The sequence below is a fragment of the Myotis brandtii genome, unplaced genomic scaffold (genome assembly GCF_000412655.1).
Source record: "Myotis brandtii unplaced genomic scaffold, ASM41265v1 scaffold668, whole genome shotgun sequence".
Lineage (NCBI taxonomy): Eukaryota > Metazoa > Chordata > Mammalia > Chiroptera > Vespertilionidae > Myotis > Myotis brandtii.
In genome coordinates, this window is record NW_005370597.1 from 1,803,561 (window position 1) to 1,830,994 (window position 27,434).

Here is a 27,434-nt window from a genome sequence, read left to right on the forward strand (position 1 = left end):
AACTCATTTATTTGTTCTTTTTTTAAAAATATATATATATTTTATTGATTAAAAAAATATTTTATTGATTTTTTTACAGAGAGGAAGGGAAAGGGATAAAGAGTTAGAAACATCAATGAGAGAGAAACACCCATCAGCTGCCTCCTGCACACTCCCTACTGGGGATGTGCCTGCAACCAAGGTACATGCCCTTGACCAGAACTGAACCTGGGACCCTTCAGTCCGCAGGCCGACGCTCCATCCACTGAGCCAAACCAGTTAGGGCTGTTCTTTTTTTAAAAAAATTTCTTTATTGATTAAGGTATTACATATGTGTCCTCATCCCATTACCCCCCCAATCCCCCCCTATTTGTTCTAATAGCTCGCGTGTGTGTGTGTGTGTGTGTGTGTGTGTGTGTGTGTGTGTGTGTGTGTTTTCCTTAGGATTTTCTATACTAGATCATATCACCTGTGAATTCAGTTTTACTTCTTTCCAATCTAGATGGCTTCTATTTCTTTTTATTGATTAACTTCCCTGGCTTGGAGCTCTAGCACAGTGTTAAATAGAATTGGCTAGAGTGAACATACTTGTCTTGTTTCTGATCTTGGAAAGCATCCAATTGTTCATCATTAAGTATGATGTTAGCTGTGGATTATTTGTAGATGGTAGCTGTGGATTATTTGTAGGTTGAGGAAGTGTCCTTCTATTCCTACCATGTTGAGTGTTGTTATTATGAAAGAGTATTAAATTTTGTCAAATGCTTTTTCTGCACCTATTGAAATGATCGTGTGGCTTTTGTCCTTTATTCTATTAATATGGTGTATTACATTAATTGATTTTCATATGTTAAACAACCTTGTATTCCTGGGATAAATACAACTTGGCCAAGTCTACAATCCTTTTTATGTTTTTATATGTTTCTGAAATCTATATCCATGGAGACATTAGTTGATAGTTTAAATTTCTTGTGATGTCTTTGTCTGGTTTTGGTTACAGGGTAATACTAGTCTCATAGAGTGGGTTGGAAAGTGTCCCCTTCTCATGTATTTTTTTGTAATAGTTTGTGAAGGATTAGTTAATTATTGTTCAGTAGATTTTACCAGTGAAGCCATCCTGGCTGGCATTTTCTTAGTGTTAAGTTTTGTGACTATTAACTCAATCTCTTTCTTATAGGTCTATATGATTTTCTGTTTCTTCTGAAACAGTTTCAGTAGTTTGTATCTGCCTAGGAATTTGTCCATTCCATCTAGGTTGTCTAATTGGTTGGCATACAATTATTCATAGTACTTTCTTATAATCATTATTTTTGTAAGATTAGTGTGATGTACCCACTTTCATTCTTGATTTTAGTTATTTAAATATTCTCTCTTTTTTTTTTCTTGGTTTGTCTAGATCAGAGATTTCCAACTGGTGTGCCACAAGAATTTTTAAAACATGCAATACCCACTAACCAGGGGTACTGACCTCTTTTTCTTTAGATCAGGGGTGGGAAACTTTTTTTCTGCCAAGGGCCATTTGTATATTTATAAAATCATTCACTTAACATAATTCACTCAATATAAATTTATGTTGCTATGAAAAAAGCTCCTAGATTTACTGAATTTCAAGTCCCTCTGTGGTTGCCTCGGCAGGGCCAGACCAAATGATTTTGTGGGCCTTATACAGCCCAAGGGCTGGATGTTTATCACCCCTGACTTAGATTGTCAAATAAAAAAATGACAACAACCAACAATAGCCATCCGGTGTAAATGAATCAAAATTATACCTATTCTTTGTTAGATCAAAATATATATTTTTTGGTGTGCCACAAAATTTTAGTAATTAGTTTGTGTGTCATGAAATGAAAAAGATGAAAATCCCTGGTGTACATAAAAGTTTGTTAATTCTGTTGATATTTAAAAAACAAACAAACAACTTTTGGTTTTGTTGCCTTTATTGCCTTTCCATCTTCTATTTCATTTATTTCCACTCTATTGTTTCCTTCAGTCTTCTTTCTTGGATTTAGTTTGCTCTTCTTTTTTTGTTTGTTAGTTTGTTAAGGTAGAAGATTAGGTTAGTCATTTGAGATTTAAATATATATTTACAGATATAAATTTCCTTTTAAGTATTGCTTTAGCTACATCCATTATGTTTCAGTATGCTGTATTTTCACTTTTATTCATCTCAGAGAATTTTCTGATTTTCCTTGTGATTTCTTCTGTAATCTTTGTTATTTAGGAATATGTTGTTTAATTTTAATATTTGCAAATTTCCTTCTGTTGTTGATTTCAGAGAACATACACTGTATGATTTTTTTGTTTATCCTCACCCAAAGGATAGAACCTAGGTATGTGCCCTGATTGGGAATCGAATCTGCAACCTTTCGGTGTATGGGATGACACTCCAACCAACTGAGCCACCTAGCCTGGGCCACTGTATGATTTTTTTAAAAAAGTTTTTATTTTTTAAAAATATTTTTTTTTATTTATTTCAGAGAAAGGAGAGGAAGAGAGAGAAGAAACATCAATGATGAGAGAGAATCATCAATCGGCTGCCTTTTGCAGGCCCCCTACTGGAGATCGAGCCCACAACCCAGGCATGTGCCCTGACCGTGAGTCGAACTGTAACCTCCTGGTTCATAGGTTGAAGCTCAATCTCTGAGCCACACTGGCCGAGCAGGCCACTGTATGATTTTAATCATTTTAAATTTATTGAGGCTTGTTTTATGACAACATATGATCTATCCTGGAGAATGTTCCAAATATATTTGAGAAGAAAGTGTATTTTGCTGTTTTGGGGTAGAATGTTATATAGATGTCTGTTATATCTAGTTGATTTTTCCTGCCTCTTTTATAGAAGCAGGAAAGATACCTCAGATTACACCTCACTACTCCATTTCCACCTAGTTCTGCCCCTGAGGTGAAGAAGCTATTATGCTTCAATAATAATAATAATAATAATCTATAATAAAAAAAGCATAATATGCTAATTAGACCAGACGTCCTTCTGGATGACCTTCTGGACGAAGCCAGGGCTGCAAGGGAAGCCCAGGTCCCAGGTGCCGAGGGAAGCCGGTGCTGGCAGCCGGGGGAAGGAAGGCCTACTCTTGCACGAATTTCGTGCATTGGGCCTCTAGTAATAATAATAAACAATAACAATAGCAGTCAATACTAATAGTATATAGCACATTGTGCCAGGCAGTCTACATAAAATCACTCAATTAATCCCATCACAGGCTCACCTTTGTACCCCAAGCAGCTGGTCCTCAGTATAAGTGGCACTCCCCTCGCCCTGCCAGGTCTGATTCCACTCATTCTCAGACTTCTTTTCCTTTTCCGCCTTCATGCAGTTACAGCAACCACAGGGATCATGACTTTCAGGAGGTCTGTCTTCTGGGTATTTGTTTCTTCTAACTGCATCAATGTAAGCTGCAAAGCAACAGCCCCTCCGTTAGGTCTCCGTCTGACCTGCAAATCAACTTTGCTACCTCCCTTAGCCATCTGGGAGGCTGCTTGTAGATATGAGCAGATGAGGGCCAGGCATCATGCTGACTTTTAAGCATCCATACAAAAACGAACAAACATCTTCCTTGAGAAAGCAATACAGGAAATATGGAGGCAAACATGAAAAACTTATAATGCCAGAAACATAAAGCATAATAATGTCCACCATAGCTACAGTGGTCAGTCAGCAAATAATTTTGACTCAAAACCAGAAAAGGTGCTCAAGAGTTGTCTGCCCAATACCTTGCCTTTAGTGCAATGCTGTGGGAAGCCTTGTTCTCTGTGGTCCATGGTCAGAAGTGACACTGCTCATAAAATAACAGTTTTTGTTGCAATTCCTCCCACCACTAAGATTTAAAATAGAGATGAGTTCAATTCTTTTAAACTGATGTTTAAGACACTGGTTAAATAGATCACGGAGATGTACAGGTAAGATCTATTCCTGACCATAAAAACATTATAAAGGGAGAGAGTTCAATTAACCCTAACACCTGCAGAATGTAAAGAGGACCATAGTAATCCAGTCAAGGAAGGCAAGTACTCATGTCCCATCTGGAGGATATGGGAAAGGTTTTTAAAACATTCTTCTCCTGCTTAACACCCCCTAGTGACTATGCCAGCCGTGGGCAAACTATGGCCCGCGGGCCGGATCCGGCCCGTTTGAAATGAATAAAACTAAAAAAAAAAAAAGACCTCCCCTAGTGACTATGCACTGCTCCTTGGCCAAATTTCTTATCATGGGCTCAGGTGCCTCTCTAGCCTCATCTCTCACCACATGCTCGTTACCAGTCTATGTTCTAGCTACACCAAACTCCTTTCAGATCAGCAGTGCTTTCTCTTTTCTCTGTTCCTTCTGCCTGCACCATTCTTCCACTAGGTCAGCCTGACTAACTCCAACCATTCGTTATGTCATCATATGTAACACTATCTCGATAAGGCCTCCTCTGACACCCAGGCCATGTTGGGTTCCTTGTCAATGTGCTTCCCAAAACTAGACCTTGCTGTGTACAGCCAGGACTTAACTGGCCCTGTTTTGTAATTGGCTGTTTACCTGTCATACTCCCTTAGTGAACTAAAGAGTTCTGTGATCTCAGGGGCCCACGTCTGTCAAGTCCCTGCTGCGGGATCAGCAAGCATAATGCAGGATTCAAAATAGGCATCGGATCAATACTCTCTGCCTGACTGTAGGATAGAAAAGACCGGCCTGTCGGCCTTGATGCGGGCTGCAGAGACAAGAGCAAACTGAGACCAAGGATCCAGCAGCCCAGTTTGGTAGCGAGGATAAGGGCCGGGAAAGAAAGCTGCGGGAGACCTCACAGACTGCTGGCCCTCCGGACACCCAGGTGCAGGCGGTCTGACTGCCGCGGAGCCTGGGCGGGGCCCTGGCGGGGCGGGGCTGGGGGCTGGAGGCAACAAGTCGTCACGGATGACTTTGGGCTGCCGGTCGGTTCCTCTGCCTGAGCCAGCGCTCCTGGTTTCTGGATCCTACCCTGGGCGGTCCACCACCTCATCCGGAATCCTACTCAGGCTCAACATGTTCTCATAGGCCTCCATTCTTCACCTGAGGCCCAGAATCTCAGCCCTCGGGCACCTTCAAGGTCCCCATCCCTGATTTCTGCCGAACCCTGCCCTGTCCCACCCTAAGACCAGGACCTGGTACCTTCCGTCCAGCGCTCCCCGCTGCCCAGAGTAGCTGCCATTTCTGGTTCCCAGTCAGCAGGTCAACCGAACCTCCCCGGCGCCTGAGGCTGAAAAAGATGGGGGGCGGGGCAAGAAGCGCAGGGCATGCTGGTCGTTGTAGTCCAGCCCATTGAAGCTGCGGGACATTGGACTACAACTTCCGGCAGGCTCCGGAGGAGGGACAGTCGGCGATGCTAAGGAGTAAGGGGTTCTTACTTTGTGAAAGCGAGGCCTGTGGGGTGGCTTGCTGCTAGTTGACTGCTGCGCGGCTAGTGGCTCACAGCAGGAAACCATGGCCCTGTGAGCCCAGCTTTTCCTCATCTGCGGAGTGGGGGTAGTGGCTTTGGCTCTGCCTAAAACTGGGGACATTCAAGGAGGCGTGATGAGATCCTGCCTGGAAAAGGCTTTGCAAACTATAGGCTAGAGCGTGACAGTATGACTATTTTTCTCCTCAGGATGTCATTTTAAAATATACACTAATGCCCCCTGGTCGAATAGCTCAGTTGATTAGAGCATCGTCGGGATATGCCAAGGTTGCGGGTTCCATCCCAGGTCAGGGCGCACAAAAGAATCAAAACAATGGATGCATAAATGGGGATAGCTGGCTTCTCTCTTTCCCTCCCTCCCTCCCTTTCTCTATCTCTGAGATCAATAAATAAAAATTTAAAGAAACAGCCCTAACCGGTTTGGCTCAGTGGATAGAGCAGCAGCCTGTGAACTCAAGGGTCCCAGGTTCGATTCCGGTCAAGGGCATGTACCTTGGTTGCGGGCACATCCCCAGTAGGGAGTGTGCAGGAGGCAGCTGATCGATGTTTCTCTCTCATCGATGTTTCTAACTCTCTATCCCTTTCCCTTTCTCTCTCTCTGAGATCAATAAATAAAAATTTAAAGAAACAAATATACACTAATGCCTGTTGGAGATTCAGAGACAGGTTTGGGGATTCTGAACCCAACCCTGGGAACTTAAGAGCCACAAAAAGTAGAAGAGTGAGGTAGATTTATATGGTTAGAGAGCAGTCTGGATATGTCCCTCGTCCCCCAGCTCTTCAGGCACAAGGTCATTAGAGGAACCACTAGATGTCAGGAGTAGAGAAAGAAAGAAAAGAGCAGGTACTTATTGGAGTCGGCCTGTTCTTTATCCTTCATCCCCTCCTACTCCAAAACCCTTCTGAGGCTTTTCTTCTCTCCTTCACCCCAGTAGTTTCCTTGGCTCATTCCCTTTTATCTGAAAGACCAGGCCCTAGAAGATTAGCAAAAAGAAAATGAAGAAATATTCCTGCTTTCCCTTACTCAGGTTTGCATGGAGTCTTTTAGCAAAGAATAAAACCAGTTCTTCATAGGTAGATGGTACAGTGTCCTTACTGACGTATGCCTGCAGGTGAGTTGGGATGGCCAGAGATCAGGTGTGTGAAAGTGAAAAATTATCATGGTCATCCCCAAACAAAAAATTACCTGGAATTCACTGAGATCTTATCCAGGAAGACCAAATCAGTTATGTCAATTATGGTGTCAACCAGTATCTACTTAGACAGTTGGGGAGGTGACAGCCCTAGACACAAACTGAAAGGAACAAGCCTTCAATAGTATAGAGTTCCATCCCTTCCCTCTAGCCATGGCCCTGGGATACGTAAGCATCAGCACACTCACAGGAGGCTGGGTTCTGAAGAAGCCACTTGTGCTCTGTAGACGAGGGACCTGATCAGGGACATCCATTATGTAGTTTTGGGAAACTAGACAGATTTCTCAACCTTCTGGCCCTTTAAATACAGTTCCTCATGTTGTGCTGACCCCCAACCATAAAATTATTTTCGTTGCTACTTCATAACTGTAATGTTGCTACTGTTATGAATCGTAATGTAAATATCTGATATGCAGGATGGTCTTAGGCGACCCCTGTGAAAGGGTCGTTCGACCACCAAAGGGGTCGCGACCCACAGGTTGAGAACCGCTGCAGAAGATGGACAGGGAAAGATGGGGCGGGCCTTGGAGTCCAGGGGCACAGGGCTAAGATCTAGAGGTACTCAGAGATGTCATAGTAGCATGAAGTTAGAGATATCTGGTTGAGAGTGGGAGTGCTAGAGCACTGTAGCGGGTGATTGGATTGAAAAGCCATGCTATGAATTATGGGGCTACTTAGGAGTAGAGTCCAGGTTCAAGAACGTTGGACAAGCCTTGGCTGGTGTTCTCAGTGGTTAGAGCATCTGCCTGCACACTGAAGGGTCTTGGGTTTGATTCCCAGTCAAGGGTATGTACCTGGGTTGCAGGTTAGATCCCTGGCCCTAATCGGAGCGTGTGGGGGAAGTAACCAATTGATGTGTCTTTCTCACATTGATGTTTCTCTCTCTCTCTCTCTCTCTCTCTCTCTCTCTCTCTCTCTCTCTCCCTCTCCCTCTCTTTCTTCCTCCTTCCCCCCCTCCCTCCCTTCCATTTCTCTCTAAAAATCAATGGGGAAAAATATCATCTGGTGAGAATTAAGAAACAAAAACAAAATGCTGGGCAAGATTTGGGAAACTGGAGCCTCTTGGAAATGGTTGGTATCTCTACAGCCTTTCCCATCATTCTCTGAAACCTCAGTTCCCCCTTCCTTTCTAGATGACTCATTTACTCTAGATCCATTTTTTTAAAAGAAAGAAAAGAAAAAAGGTTCAGTCTTGCAACCTTCTCAGATATTGCCATGCAAATGTACCCTTCAGCTCATTTACACCTCAGCTAACACTTCTGGATGAATTTTTCTGACTCTATCACCAAGACTAACTTAGAACTCCAAACCCCAACATTTAGAACACTTCTGTGCCAGGTTTTGTTTAAGCACACCAACCACTCAACAAAATAATTCCCACTGTCAAATTCAATCTCTGTGTTTGGTAAGAGGAAGCTGTGGGGTTCAAAGGGTTCAGGATGGTGTTGTCAGGAGAGAGTAACAGCAGGAAGAGTGAGAGAGCAACTGGGGAGGATATAAGGGAAGGGAAATTGGGTTCTCTAAGGCAGTTCACAAAGATAAGAAGGTAGGTATAGAAAGAAGTTCAAAGGGGTGAGAAAGGACATCCACAAATCCAGCGAGATACTGCTGAGCAGAGGCACACAATGTTTTCCAGCAGATTCAAATAGAATTAAGTAGTACTAGCTTGGCTTTGGAAAATGGTGCACAGGAACTAGGCCAAGGGGGGTGGGGTGGGGGTGGAGTCTGCTGTGATTTTTTTGTACACTAAATTATTTTACCCAGAGCCACCTTCAGATTTCTATCTGTTTTCTCTACTTACTTTTAAAAATGCTTGTTGAACTGTAGTGAATTTTTGCGGGTGATGGTGAGGTTTGCCGTGTGCCCTATATGATTGAGATGCTGCCCCATCTAGGCCTGGAGGAAAGATCCTGAGTAAATGATCCCTCTGTCTGACTGGATCTGCGCACCTGAGCTAGTTTGCTGGTTGCCCTCCCAGAGGATGTGGGGAGAAGGGAAAGAAAGACACTTTACAGCAACCACCCTACCCCCATCACCTGTTCCTGCTTTGGGACCATGTCGTCCTGTGTTAGAATAGGGAGGAAGCGGTCTTATAAATGGCTGCCATCCTGTTGTCTAGACGTTAAGGAAGAGATACAGTCTCAGGGAAGCTTCAGGAGCTGCAGAAGGCTGCGCGTGGATTTCCTGTCAGAGGTGGGGTCTTGTTTTTGCATAAATAGTAGGATCCTCCAGCAGAAACCCCTCTCATATAGTTTGCTAGCAAGCAGAATTCAGCACTAAGTGAATTCATCCTCAATCCCTTCCAAAAGGATAGAGTAGTTATTGAGCAATGGGAATATCAGCATGATTAATGGTACTATAGGGTCAGTTTCCAGGTAAAAACCTTTCAATCTCATTAATACCAGTTCACCCTTTATCCCTGACATAGAAATAGCTTATGACTAACAGCTCGTATTTGCAGGACATTGTCCAGAGTCAGGGGGACATTGTGATCTTATAATGGAGACATCAACTGAGTGAAGCCCATGTCCTTGACATAATCGCTCTAGTATGATAAGCAGCCCATGAGTCAGAATAACAACTGAAACAGAATCCAGTACTCGTAGACATTGTTATGTCACCTGGAGAGTTCTATCCCAATGATGGATTTTTGTACTGGAACTGGCTAAGAAGTCATGTGCTTTTAGCAGTGTGGCTCAAATAAAATATATCTGAATTATTTTTTATTTTTAAAAAAATATTTTTATTGCTTTCAGAGAGAGGAAAGGAGAAGGAGAGAGAGATAGAAACATCAATGATGAGAAAGAATCATTGATTGGCTGCCTCCTGCACACTCCACACTGGGGATCGAGCCTGCAACCAGGGCATGTGCTCTGACCTTGAATTGAACCGTGACCTCCTGGTTCATAGGTTGATACTGAACCACTAAACCGCGCTGGCCGGGCTGAATTATTTTTTAGAAATGCTGTAGTAATGCTGTCGTAGATTGGGTACTCCAGGAAATAGACTGAGACACTGAGATTTGCATACTGACGGCTTATTGGTGAGTGCTTCTGGGAACATCTATGAGGTGTAAGGGAGGCAGGGTTGGGGCAGAGGGAGAAATGGAGGCAAGAGGTCCAGGTCTTCATCCCCACACCCACTCCCATGAACCAGTCATCAACCAGCTAGGAGCCCTTAGCAACCAACACTTCAGTAGTTGGGGAACAAGTGCCGTGATCCTGAAGTGTGGGATCTCAGCAGTGGTACTCCACCTTTTCTGCTACAATTGTCAACTCGTACTTTTACTTCCATTTACCATTCCATTTTACCTACTAAGTAGCCCACGAGGTAGACAGGTCCAGGTAGGGGTCATTCTTCCCTTTATACACATGAATACACAGGGAAATCTAAGCACAGAGAATGTGAAAGACTTGTCCAGAGTCACCTAAGACTTGTCTCTGGCTCCCACCCGGAGCAATATCCACTCAAAAGATTAATTTTTTCCTACATTGAGAGTGTATAGGACGTTAGAATATAAGAACCAGAAAAGTCAGGAAAGGCAAGTAGTCCAGCCACCTCACTTGAAAAGAAAATAGGCTCAGAAATGGGGGGTGATTTCGTCAAAGTCAAGCTGTGAGTCTGTGGCCTTGTGATTAGATTTCCTGCACTCAAGAGCCAGTGCACAATGTACCACATAAGAGCTACAGACATGAGCAGGCTACAGGCCCTGCCCCAGAGGATTTTAGAATCTACTAAGTTTCTTTAGTCCACTTGAATTGTTTCAATGAGACAGAGAAAGTAACACTTGTTGTTCTAGGCTTTCTCTCTCATATCACCTTTCAGAGTCTAAATCCAGCAGAAATAGCGTATCATGGCTTCAGCATGGGTAATCTGTGTTCTCCCTGTGTTCTAAGCTGCCAACTAGCAGATGCTTAAGAAGTTAAACACTGCGTGTAAACATACACAGATGGCTCTTCCATTGACTCTCCCCAAGATTTATTTTCAAACACAGATTACCAAGAAAACAGATAACTGCCTTCTTTTCCTCCTTCTCTTTAAATGACTTTACCTTATTTAAGATCTTTTATTTTTAGGACACAAAGATAAAGCTGTATGGGGAAAAGTGGGTGGGTATTTGCTTTTTGCTTTATAAAGTCATAGACCTGCCCTCGCCGCTGTAGCTCAGTTGATTGAGCATCGTTCCATGCACCGAAAGGTCATTGGTTCAATTCCTGGTCAGGGCACATGCCCAGGTTGCAGGTTCGATTCCCAGGTGGGGTGCGTACAGGAGGCAATCGATCGCCATCTCTCTCTCTCTCACACGCATCAATGTTTCTCTCTCTCTCTCTCAAATCAATAAAAACATATATAAAGTCATGATCCTGAAGTGTGGGATCTCAGCAGTGGTACTCCCCCTTTTCTGCTACCTATCTTTGCTTCACACATTCCCAGTGTTATTCCCACAGCTAGAACCACAGTGAGGCATGTCTACCCTGGGGCATGCAGAGGACATTTGCCCTTATAGTATTTAGCTCTCACCACTGGAGTTTCCTAGTTAGAATGCATTGTGCCTCCCATGTTCTCACCTCCAGATTTAGTATTTCTTACTGGTGACAACTGGCCACTGTTTATAGCTCCTTTTCTCTCCCTCTTTAAGAGCAGTTAGAATAGTCAGTCACTTCATCCTACTTAACAAACTAAATGGGCTGAGGCAGACCTGACGAAAGTTCTCTCCCTCCCGAATCTCTCAGAGAACTCCCCACAGGGGCAGGAACTGGCATACACGCTTTACCTAGAAAAGGAGACCCCAGAGCTGCTAGAATGTTCTGTTAAGAATGTGCATGGGGGCATAGACCTTAAAAGAAATGAGACTGCAGGCCAGAAAATAATTTTAATGCCAAGTAGAAAGGACCGATCCACTTTGTCATTTTTTCTTGCTTTTGCTCTACACACTTCTCCTTCCTATGACTTTAGAAGGTGGATTCGTCAGTCACTTTTTAGTTCTCACCACTGGAGTTTCCTAGTTAGTCAGTCCGTGTTTCTGGAGTGGCGGTCCACCTGGGGAAGTGTCTCTCATATTGGTAGCTTGCTCCCAGAAATGGAGGAATGTTAGTATCCTTTAGAGCTGCAAGTAGATGTGAAACAATAAAATAATTTATATGTGGCTTATTGCCTCTACTGATAATATCACCTTCCTTCATTTTTTTCTTTTTTTAAATATATTTTATTGACTTTTTACAGAGAGGAAGAGAGAGGGATAGAGAGTTAGAAACATCAATGAGAAAAACATCAATCAGCTGCCTCCTGCACACCCCCTACTGGGGATGTGCCCGCAACCAAGGTACATGCCCTTGACTGGAATCAAACTTGGGACCTTTCAGTCCGCAGGCCGACGCTCTATCCACTGAGCCAAACCGGTTAGGGCATCACCTTCCTTCTTACAGGCACAGGGCAGCTTCATCATCCTCGTACTCATAAGGACCCATGGTTGCTTTTAAAGAACCTGCAAAATAAATACTTAATGAAGGAAGGGTGAACTTCTTGGGAGTAGTAATATAATAGGCAAGAGAAGAGAAGAGCCTGGGTCTTTGAAAGTATCTCCTTTCTGGTTAAAGTACAAGAGCCTTCAGGAAGGAGGAGGAGGGAGAAGGGAGGAGGGAACCGGGAAAAACGTACCTTCTCTGCTGAGCGGCATCCTTTGCTGTTATTCATGTTTATATTCTTCATGGAGATGAGGGTGATGCTGTCTTTCTCTCCATTGGCTGCGGAGCAGCTAGGAGTAGGAGGAGAGCATGGGTTATGGATAGGAGTGGGAGGGCAATGTGGGGGGTTAAGAAACTGTACAGGGGCTGTTACAACTTAGACCTTTGTTTTGGGGGTGGATCATAATGAAATGTGAGTGTGTTTTGAAGCCCAAAAGACTTGTATTTAAATCTTTGTTTTACTACCTACTGCTTGTGTGACCTTGACCAAGTTACGACCTCTCTTAAGTCTCAATTTTTAAATGTATCTGCCTTGAAGAATTGCTCTAAGAATTTGAGATAATATTAACAAATATCTACCAAAGGGCGTGGCACACACAAGGTATTCAATAAACAGTTCCTTAAATAAGTATCTCCTTATTTAAGGGGTATATAGAATCTGAATTCCTACACTTTTCATGAAGGGGTAAAAGGTGCGTAGCCCTGGGCTGAAGGGTTCCAGTCCATCTCCTGTCAACTGATTGCTTCCTTTCAAGTCTGCTCTTGTCCTGCCTGCCCCTAGTCTGGTCTCAGTGGAGGCTGTCAGGATTGTGTGTGTGTGTGTGTGTGTGTGTGTGTGTGTGTGTGTGTGTGTGTAGAAAGCAGGAAGCTTTGGTTCCCTCTTGGAGGGAAGACTGAGAGGTCAGATAGATAATTCCTACTTACACCTCTGACAGTCTTACCTTTCAGATAGCCCTGAACTCCCAGGTTTCTGGGGATCTGTAAAAATCCAAAGGCACAGATTGGGGGTCACACGTTGTTACTCAGAAGCCCAACCTGCCCCTCAAAGTTCACCCAAGTGGACCCTCCCATTTCATCTAATGGTGCTGATGTTCCCATTCCTTCCCTCAACTCTAGGCTGGGTGTCAGTCCCAGAATCTAGCTCTGGGTCCCTCAGCAAAGAGGGGCAAAGGAGGGCCCCCAAGGTTCAGGCATGTACCTTCAGATTCCTTGTTCTTCTGACACTTAAACCTTAGACTGACCACACTGACCAGGATGATTACCACAACCACCAGGATGACAATGAAGCTGATAACACCTGGACAGGGAAAGGATGGGGTGAAGAGGAGGGAGAGGAGGAGACAACATGAGTTCAAATTCTCTTCCTAGCTAAGTGCTCTGTAGACAGGGTCCAGAGCAAAGTGAATTTTGAATTCCCCTTCTCTGCGAATGAATGAACTCTCAGCTTGCGGCCCTGGCCAGAGTGGGTTCCACAGCCCCTCCTTCCCCCATCTTCCCATAAGAATATGAAACCCAGCAGAACCCAGAAGAGCTGACTAGAGTCAGTGGAGGCTCTTTCCCACCAAAGACTTCTTTGTCAGCCAAACCCTCTAGCACAGCGGTTCTCAACCTGTGGGTCGCGACCCCTTTGGGGGTCAAACGACCCTTTCACAGGGGTTGCCTAAGACCATCGGAAAACACATATATAATTACATATTGTTTTTGTGATTAATCACTATGCTTTAATTATGTTCAATTTGTAACAATGAAAATATATCCTGCATATCAGATATTTACATTACGATTCATAACAGTAGCCAAATTACAGTTATGAAGTAGCAACGAAAATAATTTTACGGTTGGGGGTCACCACAACATGAGGAACTGTATTAAAGGGCCGCGGCATCAGGAAGGTTGAGAACCACCGCTCTAGCACAAATGGGTGAGATTTGAACTTGTGTTTCCTGACCAGAGTCCAAGTCAGTTCAAAGGTGGGGTCCCCTGCCACATCCCACCTTCTCCTTCCTCTCACCAAATGCAGCCACAGTGAGCACTTGCTCTGACATAGGGCTGGGCAGAATGGTGGGGTCTTCTCTTGTCCTCGGGCTCGTGGTGGCCAATTTGGAAGTAACATTTTGAGAGGTGTCTAAAATGGAATGGTGATGGGTGCTTCAGTGAAAGGACTTACTCAGCCTACCAGAGAGAGCTAGCTCCCCGCCGCCCCCCCTCCACTTTCTCCAGGTAGAGGACTGCAGAGAGAGCTCAAGCCCTACAGAAAAGACTTCCTCTCTGCCCCTCCGATCAGGTCCCATGAGGATGGAGGTCAGAAGTGGGTGCTGTTGGATCACATGACTAGATTGCTGGTTGTTTGTATTACTAGTTCCAAAGGACTCCAGAAAGTTCAGGATGCTTCCCTCATTATGCTCTTCCCACCGTCCCCTTGGAGCCCAGAGGAAAGGGATGTATGCTGCAGACATAGGGAGACAGACTAGGCAAGGTTGAGCCATCTGTGTTTTGCCAAGAGTTGAAGAGGGAGGAAAGAAGGGCACCGGATGTTTGTCTCCAGACACTGATCTAACAAGCCAGCCTGCCAGTTAAAGGGCATGTGTTTCTGGCCCTCTTAAAAAGTGGTATGGCCATCCACCTCATCCCCTCTGAAGCTCATTGTACTACAGGCCTGATTGCTGTTCCATTTCTTGGTCCTCACCCCCCTCCTAAAAATGACTGGGAGTATAAAAACATCCCAGAGCCACGGGGTAGGATGAGAGAAAGGGTCAGGGTGTTCTTTGTTGTGAGCACAGACAGGACATACCTCTGCTTCTGCTGCCACCGCTGCTACTGCTGCTGCTTGGGACCCCTGTGCCTGTGCCGTGAACAGCAGGCCAAGGTGGAAGGTAACCACCCCGCCCAGCTCTTCTCCCCTGCTGCTGGGTGAAGACCAACCTGCCTTGAGAAGCATGTAACTCTTTCCCAACCTTTTCTGCCTTCCTTTCCATTATTTTGGGTTCTCCTAACCCTTCCTTTCCTTCTCTATGCCTTTATCAATCCTGAGTCGACTCTTTCTACCTTCATTGTCACCAGGTCCAAGCCCTTGTCTCTTCTCCCCACCAAACCTCTCTCGTTCTCTCCAGACCAGGGTGCCACTGATGTGGATCCTGAGACCCCCTTACTGTGGGGCAGGACCTGGGCCCCCTCAAGAGGAGAAGAAGGAACCCAACTTGATACTTACCAAATCCTGATGTGTGCTCCTGTGGCTGGGATGGGGAGTGACCATCCATGGTGCTTGACCTTGGCATCACAGGTTTACTGGGTGCTGTGGGGATCCGTGAGGCTTTCTCTGAAGCAGCTGTGGATTAGGAAGCATTTGTGGGCCTGCTATGGCTTCAACCAGCATGTATACAGGGAAGGCTCTTTAGTCCAAAATTGTTATTTTCATTACTACTTTCACTTCCAGAAGGAGCCATCCTCCTTTTCACCTCTGGGTCTTCACCTGTACAGTTTCCTCTGCCTGGAATACACCCTACCCTCCTTCACCCCACAGTCTTCATTTGGTCAACTCCTTCTCTGGCCTTAGCTTTAGAAGCACTCTGGGATGTCTTCCCTGGCCCCCAAGTCGGAAGTGGCTGACATTTATCTGGATTCCAATAGCACCTTCATCTTATGCCCAGCACAATCCTTCTATCCCAGGGGTGGGCAAACTTTTTGACTCGAGGGCCACAATGGGTTCTTAAACTGGACCGGAGGGCCGGAACAAAAGCATGGATGAAGTGTTTGTGTGAACTAATATAAATTCAAAGTAAACATCATTACATAAAAGGGTACGGTCTTTTTTTTTTAGTTTTATTCATTTCAAAAGGGCCGGATCCTTGCCCACGGCTGCTCTAGAGTGATGCTTTCTTAATGCAAATAACTCACCTGCATTGGCTTTAAGGTCTTCAGGTGTGACCATGACAACAAATCGGATTGCACGTTCATTTCGAAACATCTCGTAGGACCACCGACGGATAGACCGCATGCATTTCACTGCTGCAATGCCATTGTTGGCAATAAGAACCTGGGAGAGTTAGGGGATGGGAATTGGAGAGAAAAATCCGGCCCGCGGGCCGTCGTTTGCCCACGGCTGGTCTATCCTATCTGTAATTGTCAATGTAAGATCTTGTTTACTTGTCTGTTTCTCCACTGTATTCTCCTTTAGAGCCGAAACCGTGTCTGCTTCCTCATTGGGCCCTCCCTTGATGGAATTTGTAGTCTCAGTGGCAGAGTACCTGGGGTACTGGTACTGGACAGAGGGCTTGGGCTGTTGGGCTCTGAGGAAGGGCTGTCCCCAGCAAGGACTGAGGCATATGGGGAGTTGAAGGTGGGGCAGGTTTGATGACAACCACTTCTAACCCATATGAGAACTCTTGGGCTGCAAGCAAGTCTGAAGGGATGGGCAAGGGGATGGGCAGGGGCCAGGGATTGGCCCCTCAGCAACCACACTCACTGACCTGTGTTGGCTGTATAGTCAGACTTAGACTGAGGGCTCCTGAAACAGATCATCTGAGGCTGAGGGTCTATTGCCTCTTATTGCTCTGACTCCCTCTCTTCTTCCCTATAGCTGGTGTTTTCTAGTCTTTCTTCTTACCCCATCCCTCACCTGCAACCATTTATCTCTCTTTTTCAAAACAGGTTAGACTGGGCCAAGCTGTAAAAAGTCTCTAGATGAGCTCAGCTTTGGATGTCCTGAGAGCTCTGGCCCCACCCCTAATCACCTACGATCTGTGTAAAACAGTGCCTAGAGCTCTCCCCAGCCTTACTAAGCTCTCAGACCTAATTGCTAGAGGAGTCCCTGTGTGTTTGCTCTTACCCTGAGGGCTAGAGGGCTGCATTGTCGTGGGTTGGGAGTTGTGGCCTGCAAGAGAAAGCAAAAAGCATAGACTAGCTTTGTGAGTCTCCCACCCAGCACAGAGCCCCCTGAAAAACCAAGGCCTTTTGGCTTTCAAGCCTCCCATGCTGACAGAGGACTAAAGGATGTGGCTCCAGCTTACTGCGGGGCTGGCTTCCTCTGAGATCATGACTGAATAGCATCATCACCACCACCTCATGATTCAGTGTCCCAGAGTCCTTTCCTGTCTCTTCAATCCCACATGGGTTTTATAGCAGCCTGATACAACATCAGGGGAAGGTTATTTTAAAATAGTGATATGTCCAAGGACAGTGGGCCAGACACCTGCCAAGTCTAGACAAAGACTGCAGGTCTCCAGACTAATGCTGACATCACACTACCACTGTGCCATCCATTCTACCCTGCAAATAGTGTCATACTAGTCCTGCCCAAGGGAAGGGGATGGAAAGATGTGATGAGTAAGATGGAGTAGGGGTTGGTATCTGGGCTATCTCTGTGCCCTCCTCCAGCCAGAGGTAGGGGCCTACACAGGAGGCAGGGAAGCTCTAGAATGAGTGGTCAACTTAACTCTCACAGGTAGAGGCTTCTCAATAATGGTTGTTGTTGTCCAAACCCAGGGAGGAGGTTACTAGGATGCCCCAGTAAGAAGCTCTCTCTAGATTGTTTTGTAAGTACATGTGTATGCCTGTCAACCTCTATGCAGGTGTGTGTGTGTGTGTGCGTGCACCCATATATGTGTCCCCTGTGTCTGTGGGACCTCAAAGGTCAGGTTGTGTTTGCTCATTTTCCACAATGAAATCATTCTTGAAACCTGTGAACAATGTGAAAGGAAAACGTGGGGAAGTGGAGCCGCCCAGCTGGGTTCCCGTTCCTCCACTCAGGCTGGGACTGCAGCTGCTGGCCTGGCCCTCTGCTCCCTCAGCCCCCATAATCAGGGAAGTACCAAGCTGGGGCCTGGGTGAACAGAAGCAGCTGAGGGCCAGGGGCCCGCCCAGCCAGTGGCAGCTTGTTGGTCTGTTTGTTTTCCTTGGCCACTGCCTTCCTCCATGGGGCTATCACTTGGATAGTGTGGAATTAATTGTTTCCAAGCCCACCCTTTCCCAAACCCTAGGCCGTGCAGAGGCTGTTTTTCCAGGTCACCATCTCTGACACTTCATCCCCTCATTGGGTGGGGGGATCAAGAGGGGAGTTAACACTTGTAGGTGCCCCAGGCTAGAGAGAACTTTTCCCAGCTGGGGAGTGACCCTTTTAATCCAAGGCATGTTCTGCAAACACCCATCAGAAGGTACCTTAGATGTCCTTGCTGAGGGGTATCTAAGGTCCCGTCTAAGCTCTATATGGTTATAACTTTGGTTTTCAGTGGGAGGGCACAGTGCCTGCCTTCCCACATTTATCTAAAGACAAAACTAGTGTCTTGGAATGAGTTCCAAAGTCACAAGCTCCAATTCTCAGTAGCCTGCTCTTTGTCACCTGCCCCCTCCCCCTACTGGAACTTTTTGTCACCAGGAGATTCCTCTGTGAGTAGAGGAGGGATTAAGGGAGCATCTGTTTTTACGGGTCAGGGTGCCTCTGACCACTGGACACGCAGACAACCAAAGGCCACTGGCCACTGGGATTTCTTATTTTCCGGCTTCCCCTCCCTAATTGCTACCTGCCTCTCTCTCCTCCCCCTCCACCCCCTCCACCCGCACCATCCTGTTTTTCTCAGCAGCATACCTTAGTAGTTGAAATCACAGACTTTGGAGTTTGACAGGCTTGAGTCTAAGTCCTGACTCTGTCACTTACTGGCCTGGGCTTTAATTTTCTCTTCGTTAAATTGCAAGTGATTTTAGTACTTCATAAGTGGTTGTGAGGATAAGAAGATGCATATAAAGTACTTAACATAGTGCCCTCCAGACAGAGAGTCCATGCTCAATAAATGCTAGACGTTTTTAATTTTGCCCCATTCTCTCAAATCCTCCAAGTCTCAAGTCTGCCCTGATTTGTGTATCCACAGTCAAGTCCCTTCGTGGGCCTGCATATCCCCAAAAGGGTTCCTCAGCCCACCAAAATGAAGGAGACAGTAAGTGCTCTGAGATACTAGATAAGAGGTTGGGAAACTCAAGCAGTGAGCATGGCTTATGCAGAGTGTACACAGGGCATTCCTAGCTCCGGCACTCGTCCAGGACAGGGCAGTGGGTAGGGAAGCTGAGAGAAGCCTAGGCCTATGAAAATGCCACCCTATGAGTCGCACCTTTTAATCTTCTCTGCCGTTTCTGCAGTTTGGACAACAGCCTCGTCCCCCAGATCAAATGCGTGACTCTATCCTCTGGGAAGGAGGGTGCGGGTGGAGTAATCAGAGTTTTACTTCCAACCCATGGACTTGTAAAGAAATGCCTGATCTCTCCACGAGGCAGTCTCCTGGCACTCAGGCCTTCCACCCACCACCAAGAAAGCCATCCTCCCTCTCCCATCCGAGCACTCTTGCGTGCGTTCTCTTTCGGCTGCTTTGAGCCCAGGTTCATGAATCTTCAACAGAGGACTCATGGACGTGAGGTGGGGGTGGGGAAGGAATGACCGAGGGGAAGTTGCTGCCCTGTGAGTCAGAATCTCCTGGATTTCTCATGGTTCCCAGCAACTGCTCCCTAATTAGGGGACCCCTTATGAGCTGTTTCCCCACTCATCAGCTGGTAGAGCCCCGTCTAAGAGGAGTTTTCAAGTTTTCTCCTCTGAAGACCATCTCATCTAGACCCCTGGCTGAGGGTGTTGAGTACATCCTCTTTGGCACACAGTTCGTTGTATCTAACTTGAATCCCTCGTGCTGTGTGTGAGCTTAGAGTCGGTATTTGGAATTCCCAGGTTGTTACTCTCCATATGGAAGAAAAAGAAAAGATCACTGTAAAGCCCAAGGTGCAGACAGCTTTGTGCTAGAACATCCCAGAAGGAGCTTTCAGACCTCAATCTTACACCAAGACAGCCAGTCACATCCCACATTTAAGGAGGCCAGCCTTTATGGGAGCCCTGGTTCACCCTGGAAATTTTCCCACAAAAAGGTTTAACCATGTGCCATTTTACCTTTGCCTGGTAATGACTCCCTCCCAATCCAACTGATCTCTTTCATAAAAGGCTCTGGAATTTCCCCTGGGTGTCCTGAAGGAGGGAGGGGCTGTGCCCAGGACTGCCAGCCCCTGGAGGGGAATGCTGCCAGAGTGGCAAGTGCCTCTTACCTCGGAGTAGGAGGAAGCTCAGGATCACCCAGCACAGCTGCGTTGCTCCAGCAGTCCCCATGTCAGCTGGGTCTGTGGTGGGCAGGCAGCTGCTCCGTGGAGGCTCTGTCCATAGTGGAGAAGAGAGCGGGAGTGCTGGGAGGGGGAGGGGCTGGGGGCTGGCTCTCCAGGAGCTTCCTGTCAAAGAATAGAAGGAAACAGATTGGGACTAACTCCAGGGCCCTGCTCTGCCTGACAGCCCAGACAAGGATGTGAGGCTGAAACATCAACGACTGGATTGCGCCCTGGGCTCCAGGACTCTACGTGGCCTGGGCTAGGGCCACTGTGTTCCCCTCCAGGGCCTGTACTCAGAGACCAATGATGGCAACCTGCCCCTCCCTGGCCCCAGCCCCCCCTCTTCTCCTCCAAGGGGTCCATCAGGTCCCTTCACACACCACCCCGTGGTTTTCCTGGAATGTAACTCCAGTTCTTCCCCATACTGTTTCAGACCATGACTGAGCTCTGAAACTCAGCCCACCAGCCGCCCATGCTCTCTAGACTCTGAATACTGCACATTCTTCTCCCTCCTCAGGGCTACCAATGCAGATGGGACTCCCAATATCTTTCATTATTGTTATTCTTAATAGAAAAACAAGAGAACCACATTCCAGGCATCCCTCCCTCAGGCCCTTCCCCTCACTTTGGCGTCAGGCCTTCCCTGTTCTCCAACAGCATCCTTGTCCTTAGCATCCAGCCAGCACACATCCCACAGTCCTCTCCTCTGTGGACACATTGTCACTTTCCCCAGTATCCCTTGGACCTGGCACAATGCCTGACGTATAGTAGGTCTCAGCACATATTTATTAAACTAAACTCTAAAGATTTAGAGCAGAGAAATGTTACACATTTAATATCATTATATCTTTAATATAATCATCATTGTTGTGGATTTTCTTCCAGCCTGTGATAATAAGCATATATATCATTTTATTGATTTACTTATTTACTTTGGTTAACCCTCACCTGAGGATGTTTTTTCATTGATTTTTATTTTTTATTTTTTTATTTTTTAGAGAGAGTTGAAGGGAGGGAGGGGAAGAGAGGAGAGAAAGAGAGAGAGAAATATCAATGTGAGAGAGACACCATCTAATGGTTGCCTACCGCGTGCACCCCAATCAGGCTGGGGATCAAAACTGCAATCTAGGTACATGCCCTTGACGAATAGGACCCGAGACCCTTCGGTGCATGGGCCAATGCTCTAACCACTTAGCAACACCAGCCAGGACATAATCATTTTATGAATCTGTCCTTTTGTCCCTTATTTTTTTATATATACATTTTATTGATTTTTTTACAGAGAGGAAGAGAGAGGGATAGAGAGTTAGAAACATCGATGAGAGAGAAACATCGATCAGCTGCCTCTTGCACACCTCCTACTGGGGATGTGCCCGCAACCAAGGTACATGCCCTTGGCCGGAATCGAACCTGGGACCTTTCAGTCCGCAGGCTGACGCTCTATCCACTGAGCCAAACCGGTTAGGGCTGTCCCTTATTTTTTAATAAATATTTTATGTTGAAGCAATCACAAATGTACAGAAAGTACATTACACAGAACTTTTTTCCTTAAATCATTTGAGAGTAAATTGCCAACAGAATGACTCATCACCCCTGAAGTGTTTGTAGTGTGTATTTCCTACAAACAAGGACAGTCTCTTATATATTCACAATACAGCCATCAACATTAGGAAATTAATATTAATATATTAATACCACCTAGTCCTCAGATTCCATTCAATTTTGACAATTGTCTCAAGAATGGCCTTTATTTTTATTAGTTTTTAATCCTCACCTGAGGATATGTTTTTATTGATTTTCGAGAGTAAGAAAGGAAGAGGGTGAGAGAGAAAGAGAAAGATAGAGGTGAGAGAGAAACATCGATTGGGATCGGTTGCCTCCCATATGCATTCCAACCAGGGATCAAAGTCGAGATCTTTCTGTGGACAGGGCACTGCTCCAACCAACTGAGCCACACCACCCAGGGCCCAAGAAAGTCCTTTATAACAAAAGGGTCCAGCCTGGAATTACTCATTGCATATCTCTTTTGTCTCCTTCAATCTGGAACATTTATTCAGTCTTTTCTTGACTTGCATGAGCTTGAAATTTTTTTTTTTTCTAGAATAAACACCTTTATTACATGAGCTAAGATAGGAGGGAGGAGGATTTATTTGCCTTTCTAGGCCTTGATTTTCCTCAGATAGAACTCCAGCTCCTTGCCCTTGAGCACATAGCCCTCTGCTTGGCCACACTGGCCTGGTCTTGAAGCAACGCATGCAAGCAGCTTGCCCTGCTGGAACTGCTCCTCGAGAAGACTGCTGATTTTGGCATTCTTTTTCCTCTCATCATATTTCTTCTGAATTTTCTTTGATCGTTTTTTGTTCAAAATCTCTTCCTCTTCAGGAGTCCGCTTGGCCCCCTTCTTGCGGCCCAGGGGCAGTGCGTAGTGGGGCTCGTACCATTGTTGGTATGGTGTGCTGTCAACGAGCAAAAGGCAGTTCTTTACTAGGGTCTTGGTGCGGACCAGTTCGCTGTTGGATGCATTGTAAACAACATCAATAATCCTTGTTTTGCGAGTACAACACTCTGAGCCCCAGGAGAAGTTGCCCACGTCCAGCCTCCAGGCTCGGTACTTCTTGTTGCCTCCGCGCACTCGGACTGTGTGCATGCAGCAGGGTCCAACCTTAGTGTTGGCAGCAGGGCGTCCCCGCTCATATTTTCGCTTCTTGTGGTAGGGCTTCCTCTTGCCCCCCCCGTCTTGCGGCGCTTGTGCCAGTTGTCCCGAGAGATCCCCATAGCTCGGCGAGCTTGAAATTTTTACAGGTTACAATCCAGTAATTTTGTAGAGCCTCCTCATTTGGGTTTGTCAGACATTTCCTTACGATTAGGTGGTCGTGCATCTTTGATGTGAATGTCACAGAAGCAATGCTGTGTTCCTCTCTTTGCATTCTACCAACTGCTGCATGGTTTTGATTTGTTCCATTACTGAGGATGTCCACTCGGTCACTTGCTTAAGGTGGTGTCTGCTAGTGTCTTAGTTTCCTGTGGCTGCATACAGATTACCATAAACTGGTGACTTTAAAACAACAGAAACGTACTCTTTCACAATTCTGGAGGCAGGAGTCAAAATTAAGGCATTGGCAGAACTACACTCCTGACGACTCTCGGGAAGAAGCCATGCCTTGCCTCTTCCAGCTTCGGGTGGCTGTTGGGCGTTCCTTGACATTCCTTGGTTTGTAGCTGCATCACTTCAATCTCTGCCTTCACATCACCTTCTCCTCTGTGTGTCTCTTCCAAGGACACTTGTCGTTGAATCTAGTGGCCCTCTAGATCAGGGGTCCTCAAACTTTTTAAACAGGGGGCCAGTTCAATGTCCCTCAGACCGTTGGAGGGCCGGACTATAGTTTAAAAAAAAACTATGAACAAATTCCTATGCACACTGCACATATCTTATTTTGAAGTAAAAAAACAAAACGGGAACAAATACAATATTTGTATTTGCATGTGGCCCGCGGGCCGTAGTTTGAGGACCCCTGATCTAGATAATTCAGGGTGACCTCCTCATTCCAAGATTCTTAACTTATTTGCATCTGCAAAGACTCTTTTTCCAAGTAAGGTAGCAGTCACAGGTTCTCAGGATTAAGATATCGACATATCTTTTTGGAGACCACCATTCAGCCACTATAGTCCGTTTTCTCCACTTCAAAGTTACTCTTTTCCCCTTTGTAAATAATAAGTATTTTGTAGGGAGAGACTTTGAAACTATGTGAATATTACATATTACAATCATTTATTATTTTGATGCTCAAGTTACCCCCATTTTAGTCATTGGGAACCCCTTCAGGCTGGCTTCTATATCCTTTTACCATATCTCCATCATTCTCTGAACACTTCTTTACATTCTGACACAATGAGATGTTCCAGGTTCATCTCATGCTTTACCAGCCCCAGCCCTGTAATCAGCTATCTCTCCAAGGAGCCCTCTGTAACGGCCATCTATCATAGATGCAGAGAACAAACTGATGGTTGCCAGATGGGAGCGGGTGGTTGGGAGTCTGAGTGGAAAAGGTGAAGGAATTAAGAAGTACAAATGGGACTCTGGCCAGGTGGCTCAGTTGGTTGGAGTATTATCCCATACACCAAAAGGTTGCAGGTTCAATTCTTAGGGTACTTACCTAGGTTGTGGGTTCAATCCCCGGTCTGGGCATATACAGGAGGCAACTGATTGAAGTTTCTCTCTCATATTGATGTCTCTCTCCCCCCTACCCCTCTCTCAAAAGCAATAAAAACATATCCTCCGGTGAGGATTTTTTTTTAAAGGCCCCAAAGACCTACCTTGCTGTTCTGTGTGCTATGAGGACACAGCAAGAAGGCACTATCTGTGAACCAGGAAGTAGGCTCTCATCAGAGCCCAAATCTGTTGGCATCTTGATCTTGGACTTTCCAGCCGCCAGAACTGTGAGAAAAATCTTCTGTTGCATATAGAGCACCCAGCTCAGGGTATTTTAGTAAAGCAGCTTGAACAGACTGAGACACATACTGTATACTTTATCCATTAAAGGTGTACACTTTAGTGGCTTTTAGTATATTCCAAGACTTGTGTAACCTTCCCCGCAAACAATTTTATTACCCCACAAATCCCACTCCGCTTACAGGTATATAGTTTGTAATAAGAAGGCTGGAAGTAGGGTGTGGCTGAAATGGGCAGCCTTTGCTCCTGGCTTACTCCAGTGACCCAGAGCTTAAGATGAGGCCTGGAAGTCAGCCAGCTCTCAATGGCTCCCTATCATGGCAACCTCCCATTGGCCTGCTCAGAATGTTCCACAAGCCCTTCTCCTTCAGTTTCCTTGGCAGAATCCTAACCCTGGTTGCTTTCAGTGTGGACAGAGTGAGGGAAGAAGGGCTGTTCTTTGCCTTACTTAGGTTGACAGGGCCACTTCTACCTCCCCTGGGGAGTTGGAAAAGAGATGTGGCCCCAGTGTGCAGAACTGAGACAGGGAACCAGCCTGGAGGGATGATGGTGGGAGGACCCCAGAGTCTTTTCATCTTTGTTCCCAGGACTCACACCTTGAAAGCCAGGACTTTTCTTCTCTGTAAAACAACAGCAGCCCTGACTGGTTTGGCTCAGTGGATAGACCGTCGGCCTGTGGACTGAAGGGTCCCGGGTTCGATTCTGGTCAGGGGCATGTACCTTGGTTGCGGGCACATTCCCAATGGGAGGTGTGCAGGAGGCAGCTGATCTATGTTTCTCTCTCATCAATATTTCTGACTCTCTATACCTCTCCCTTCCTCTCTGTAAAAAACAAAAACAAAAACAACAACAACAGCAGATTCTTAATTATTTTAGCCCCTTGAACCCATTTAAGAGGCTCCATGACAGCAAAAGTCCAAGAAGAGACAGAGGGAGTGAGACAGGGAACTTGTTGTGGCTCAGAAGTACCTTTCCACAGGTGAAGGGTGCTTCTTACAAGCCGCTAGTGCTAAGGACAGGACAGGGGTGGGAGTTCATCCACATTCTGGTTCTATTCAGCAAACTTATCCAGCACCTGTGTGTAGTACCAGTTAATGTGATAGATTCTGGGACACAGACAGGAATGCCTTGATGGGGGTTCACAAGCTAGGAAGAAAAATGAGCCCCCCCCCGACACACACATACTTGTAGGATAAGACAAAGTGAGACAAACGTCAGGAGCAAGGTAAGAAACATACTTTTAAGGAAAAGAGAAATAGACCTCAGTATAGTGGGCTGAAGAATACATTCCTGGAGGAGATGACACTTGAACTAATCCATAAGGGATGATTAATATTATCCTGGCCAGTATGCTAAGTGGTTAGAACGTCAGCACATATACCGAAGGGTCACAGATTCGATTCCAGGTCAAGGGCAAATACCTAGGTTGCAGGTTCCATCCCCAGCCCCAGTTGGGGTCAGGGTACATGCAGGATGTGTGTGTGTGTGTGTGTGTGTGTGTGTGAGACTCCCTCCCTTCTACTCTGTTTTCAGTGGAAAAAAATATTCTCAGGTGAGAATTAACAACAACAAAAGATGGTTAATATTTAGATGATAGGAATGGGGGAAGGGCAGCTCACAAGAGTGAGTATGGAAATGGGAAAGTGAGAGAAGGCTGGGACAATAATCTGGTTTCTGCCCTGGCTGGTATGACTTGGTTGGAGCATCATCCTGTACACCAAAAAGTTGGAGGTTGGATTCCAGTTCAGGGCACATATCCAGGTTACCAGTTCGATCCCTGTTCAGGGTGCATAAGAGAGACAACTGATTGCTGTTTCTCTTCCTCTCTCTCGAAAACCAATGAAAACATATCCTTGGGTGAGGATTTAAAATAATCCTATATAATAAAAGCCTAATATGCAAATTGACCGAACGGTGGAACGACCAGTCGCTATGACGTGCACTGACCACCAGGGGACAGATGCTCAATGCAGGAGCTGCCCCCAGCCCACAGGCCCCAATCGGCAGTGGCGGCAGTGCAGTGGCGGCGGGCAGGGCTGGCGCGTGGGTGGCGCCAGGCCAGTCAAGACGGGTGCCAGCGGGGGCCTCCTGATCGCCCTGCCAGTCGCCCTGCAGATCGGCCCTGATCACCGGCCAGGCCTAGGGACCCTACCTGTGTACGAATTTTGTGCACTGAGCCTCTAGTAATAATAATAATAATAATCTGGTCCCTGAAGTGCCACCCTCTAATCCTTTCTCAAGCCCTTTAGGAGATAAATCCAGGACTGATGAGGGTGGGGAAGGAAAAATTAGCCATTTTAAATGATTAGAAGAACCAAAAAATGGCTTTTTAGATTTGAGGACTAGAGGCCCCAGTGGTGGTGCCTGTGAGAGCAATGGGACATGTGTCTTAAGGAGGCAGGAGGCAAAAGGCAGTGGCTGAAGCTCCGGACTGTGACGGGAGCCAGATTCCCTCTGGCTGATGTCTCAGTGGTCAAGGTGGGAGGTAGAGAATGCCCACAGCCTTGGAGCACATTGGACGGGACCAGCCCCCTAGTTGACTTCGAGACCAGCCTGCTACTGGTCTCACTCACTTTGCAGGTGAGGTCAGCAGCCCAGTGACCTGGGCTCAAGTGAGTTTGGAGGTCTGAGCGGAGTTCCTTAATGTCCGAGCGTAGAGAGCTTGGCTGAGCGCCAAGAAATCAGGATCAAGCCACTGGGTGGGGGAAGTTGCTGGAGGTCTCTTGGTCTCCGCATTGGAATGGAGGGTGATACATGCACAACAAGGGACAGAATGAGGGACAGCTGATCCCAT

The 27,434-nt window shown here is 46.1% G+C and overlaps 2 protein-coding genes and 1 pseudogene across 7 annotated transcripts in view; all 3 read right to left on the minus strand.

Moving 5' to 3' along the window:
• The window catches only part of DNAJC18 (DnaJ (Hsp40) homolog, subfamily C, member 18), a 26,864-nt gene extending 21,630 nt beyond the window's left edge, over window positions 1-5,234 (minus strand). For 2 of the 3 annotated variants that reach the window (XM_005881041.2, XM_005881040.2), the window contains exons 1-2: window positions 5,123-5,234; window positions 3,201-3,387 (exon numbers count right to left, since the gene is read on the minus strand). In XM_005881041.2, the coding sequence (XP_005881103.1) occupies window positions 3,201-3,387; window positions 5,123-5,162 (227 nt within the window). In that variant the 5' untranslated portion in view covers window positions 5,163-5,234. Of the gene's footprint in view, window positions 1-3,200; window positions 3,388-3,705; window positions 3,810-5,122 lie in introns of all 3 variants that reach the window. The other variant, XM_005881042.2, reaches the window with a different exon arrangement.
• A 6,710-nt stretch (window positions 5,235-11,944) lies between these two features.
• Window positions 11,945-20,474, minus strand: ECSCR (endothelial cell surface expressed chemotaxis and apoptosis regulator). 4 transcript variants are annotated; one of them, XM_005881039.2, is made up of 8 exons: window positions 20,137-20,470; window positions 16,892-16,936; window positions 15,275-15,391; window positions 14,078-14,191; window positions 13,265-13,363; window positions 13,008-13,044; window positions 12,260-12,356; window positions 11,945-12,086 (listed from the first exon to the last, which is right to left on the minus strand). In XM_005881039.2, the coding sequence occupies exons 1-8, from the start codon at window positions 20,195-20,197 to the stop codon at window positions 12,078-12,080; spliced, it is 579 nt and encodes a 192-aa protein (XP_005881101.1). In that variant the 5' UTR covers window positions 20,198-20,470; the 3' UTR covers window positions 11,945-12,077. The 4 variants fall into 4 exon arrangements, with proteins under 4 accessions (XP_005881101.1, XP_014384627.1, XP_014384625.1 ...); XM_014529141.1 differs by lacking the exon at window positions 14,078-14,191 and having other exon boundaries at window positions 20,137-20,474; XM_014529139.1 differs by lacking the exon at window positions 16,892-16,936 and having other exon boundaries at window positions 20,137-20,473.
• A 1,814-nt stretch (window positions 20,475-22,288) lies between these two features.
• On the minus strand, window positions 22,289-22,968 carry LOC102240900 (annotated as a pseudogene).
• Between the last annotated feature and the right edge of the window lie 4,466 nt (window positions 22,969-27,434).